The sequence below is a fragment of the Mya arenaria genome, chromosome 4 (genome assembly GCF_026914265.1).
Source record: "Mya arenaria isolate MELC-2E11 chromosome 4, ASM2691426v1".
Taxonomy (NCBI): Eukaryota; Metazoa; Mollusca; class Bivalvia; order Myida; family Myidae; genus Mya; species Mya arenaria.
The window spans coordinates 40,005,864-40,009,186 of NC_069125.1; the positions used below are offsets into that span (position 1 = coordinate 40,005,864).

At 35.4% G+C, this 3,323-nt stretch overlaps 1 protein-coding gene across 1 annotated transcript in view; it reads right to left on the minus strand.

The window, feature by feature from the left end:
• Positions 1 to 318: 318 nt before the first annotated feature.
• The window catches only part of LOC128232792 (cytochrome P450 2J6-like), an 8,771-nt gene continuing 5,766 nt past the window's right edge, over positions 319 to 3,323 (minus strand). Inside the window, exons 5-8 of the mRNA XM_052946526.1 lie at positions 2,953 to 3,089; positions 2,571 to 2,664; positions 2,191 to 2,394; positions 319 to 1,045 (exon numbers count right to left, since the gene is read on the minus strand). Coding sequence (XP_052802486.1) covers positions 864 to 1,045; positions 2,191 to 2,394; positions 2,571 to 2,664; positions 2,953 to 3,089 — 617 coding nt within the window. The 3' untranslated portion in view covers positions 319 to 863. The remainder of the gene's footprint in view (positions 1,046 to 2,190; positions 2,395 to 2,570; positions 2,665 to 2,952; positions 3,090 to 3,323) is intronic.

Here is a 3,323-nt window from a genome sequence, read left to right on the forward strand (position 1 = left end):
CATTGACAATCAATTTAAACTTAGAACAATAAATACAAGCTAAAACAGTACAATTAATTAGTGATATAATTCAAAATTTTACGAACTACTTCTACAGATGTACCGGCATACATCGGAGGTTGTTTTCGATAAAAATGGCCGAGGAGTTCTGAATGCATTCGATAATGATATTTTTATTGTGTTTTGTTGGTTGCCCAAATGCCTTATATAGATGTGACGTTACATTTACTACGTAGGGACACATGTACGTAAAGCAAAAAAAAGTCACACCAACTTTCAGGATGGGTCAGCCTTTATTGGTAAGATGTGTCGGCTTAGTATATTGTCCTAATTATATAATCTATCCATACCATTGAGTCATTTCAAAACTTTTCAACAAACATGTATAAAACACAACATTGATAACATAAAGAGGATATTTAAAGTCCACTTAACACTAGCGGCCTAGCGGTGCGAATTTAGCGGACTAGCGCTTTGAGGACAATGATAAATTAATGTTTTTTATTCATAAATTAATACACTGAAGCGATTATCAACAATTTTTCAAAAACATCGATCAAGCTCTTCCAATTATGCAGTTAATGCTACCGTATATGTACGTACAAGAAATGCGTCAATAACGCAGGTAAAAGTGTGCATGTTTTTCAATATAGAGATCTTTAACTTTAAACTACAATTTGTAGTATACAAACATAAACGATTTTGAAAAAAAATAAAAAAAAATAGAGTTGTTTTATATTATCTAGACAAAAACAAGTAGTCTATCGTATGCATGTGAATGGAACGTCTAAATGAATACAAATAGAGTCGACAGTGATACGATAGTCAATCAAACACTTTCTCTAAAACACAGAGCTATGCTCTCATATGGGCGTGGCTCGAGACATGTAAGACTCGGGGGCAGACGTGATTTGTTCAAAGATGGGCTCGAAATTGTGCTTGGTGCTCGGATCGCCACGTGCAAACGTAAACCGCTGTACCAAATTCGTCGTGATCATAAACATCTCCATCTTGGCCAAAGATTCGCCAGCACATATACGGGGACCTGAAATAATGAGTTTAACCGCATTGAAATAAAGACATTTCTTTCATTCTATTGGGTGAAATATTGAGTTTTATCAGGTTAATAACAGCAATCGCAATTTTGATATTTTCACTGCAAACTACGGAGTGATAATATCACATATAAGAACTACTTTTACAATCAGTTGTAAATACGCCCCCTTGATAAAAAAATGTTTGAACATAAATTCGATGTTTCATCATATTTTTATTATATTTTAAAACTGTCTGACTTTGTAATACGAGCCTCCCGGAAAATTCATAAAACAATTACCTTATAAACTAAAAAAAACAAGACTGGTCAAACATATCACTTCAACAAAGCGTGGTTTTCATTCCATCTTGGAAACGACCCTTTTACACAAGAATAAGACTGATCTCTGACAATGAAGTTGATTCATTATCCATGTATCATGAAACAATGTATCAAAAAACAAACCCTAAAACTTGGGAAATTGTATTTAATCCAACTTTTAACCACACGTTTTGTTTACACTGTAGTAACACTAATCATAAGGCACATGCATGCATAAATAAAACATAGTGATGAATATTTATAAAATGTTGCACTTAAACAAAAGATGGAAGAAACTTTAAAATAAATCAATGGATAACTATTTTTTCCACAAGTTGGTTTGGGGCTACCACGGGTGGCCGGGTAGCAAAGGGGTATTCCAAAAAGAGGGTATTTAGAAAAATAATAATAATTAAAATCCTATAAATCTCCGACAATAAGCATAAAAGAAACAGAAAGTTTGTTAATTTCAGTATAAGGTCGTATTTATTGCATTCGTGGTCATAGAGAAACTACATGTTCACTCATGACAATTTCACTCGTGATCATAGTAAAACAACATTTGTATAAACATTTAAAAAATGTTTTTCTTTGATACTCGTGAAGTAAAATACAATCTTACACTGAAATTCTTGAAAACAAATATCCTGTTGATATCAGAATAATTAAAGCTGCATTCTCACAGATTGACATTTTGACCGGTCCTTATAATGTCATATGACCCTTAGTGGTGTGTTATATTTCTTAAATAATAACCATTCTGATAGAAAATGAAATATCATGCTGTAGTTATATCATTTATATCTTTTACGAAAAGGAAATAAATATCGAACCTGTTGAGAACGGCATGAAGGCTGTTTGACCGATAATCTTGCCGTCCTTGAGGAAGCGGTCTGGGTTGAATTTCTGCGGATCCGACCAGTACTTCCGGTCCATGTTGACGGAGTACAGGTTGGCGCGTATTAGGGAATGAGCTGGGATAGTGTAGCCACCGAGCGTCACCGGAACTTCATTCGTGTGCGGCAACGAAAACTCCGCTGGAAAGGTTACTGGATACTAAATGTGTTTAAACAAAATGTTCCGAGGCATAAACTGTGTTTTATGATTCGAGACATATTAAATCATTGTCAATAGTATCAGACGTCACTCGAATTGGTTTTGGAACGTTTTATTTTGAGGAAATAACTTCTCATTAATAACGTATTCTATTTACCAATATTCGCCATTCTCTGTACTTCAAGCAGAAAGGCCTCCGTATATGGTAGGGTCCCCCTATCCGTCCAGCGTACGTTCCGGTCGCCACACACCTGGAAAATAAAACGAATAAAAATACTATAAACTACTGCCTAAGACATCCCAGAAGTGTATGTTATGGGTCAAAACCAACTCATGTTCGAATATACTTTCATTTCGCTCAATAAAGGCAAAGACTATAAAATGTTATCATTACATTGGGAAGAAACAAAGCAGGTTGCCATTTCGAGTGACATGGCTTCTTTATGCCCAAAACCTATCCCATCGATAATCCGCACTCATCAGCAGGATCCCTATTAAGCCCTAAAACACACTAAGCCACCATTCAAGCATATCCTAACCTGCTGTATCTCTTTGCGACACTTGGTCTGCAATGCGGGGTATTCCTGGAGGTAAAGTAGAGTCCAGTTCACGGTGTTCGACGTCGTCTCTGACCCAGCTACGAACAGATCCATTATCACGCGGTACATATTTCCCGCTTAAAAATAAATAAACAATACTCAAATTGTTCCCTTCCGAAAATAACGCATTTCAAGTAAAATTGTGTATACTAGGTCCAATATCACGTTGACATGTTCCTCTCTGGAAAATGGCACAAGTCGAATGGTTATTCTACAATAACTACAATATAACTGCAGTCATTTGCAAAATATTTGTAAAATGTTTAGTTCTTCATATGGCCTGACGTTTTCGTTTATTTGACAACACTATT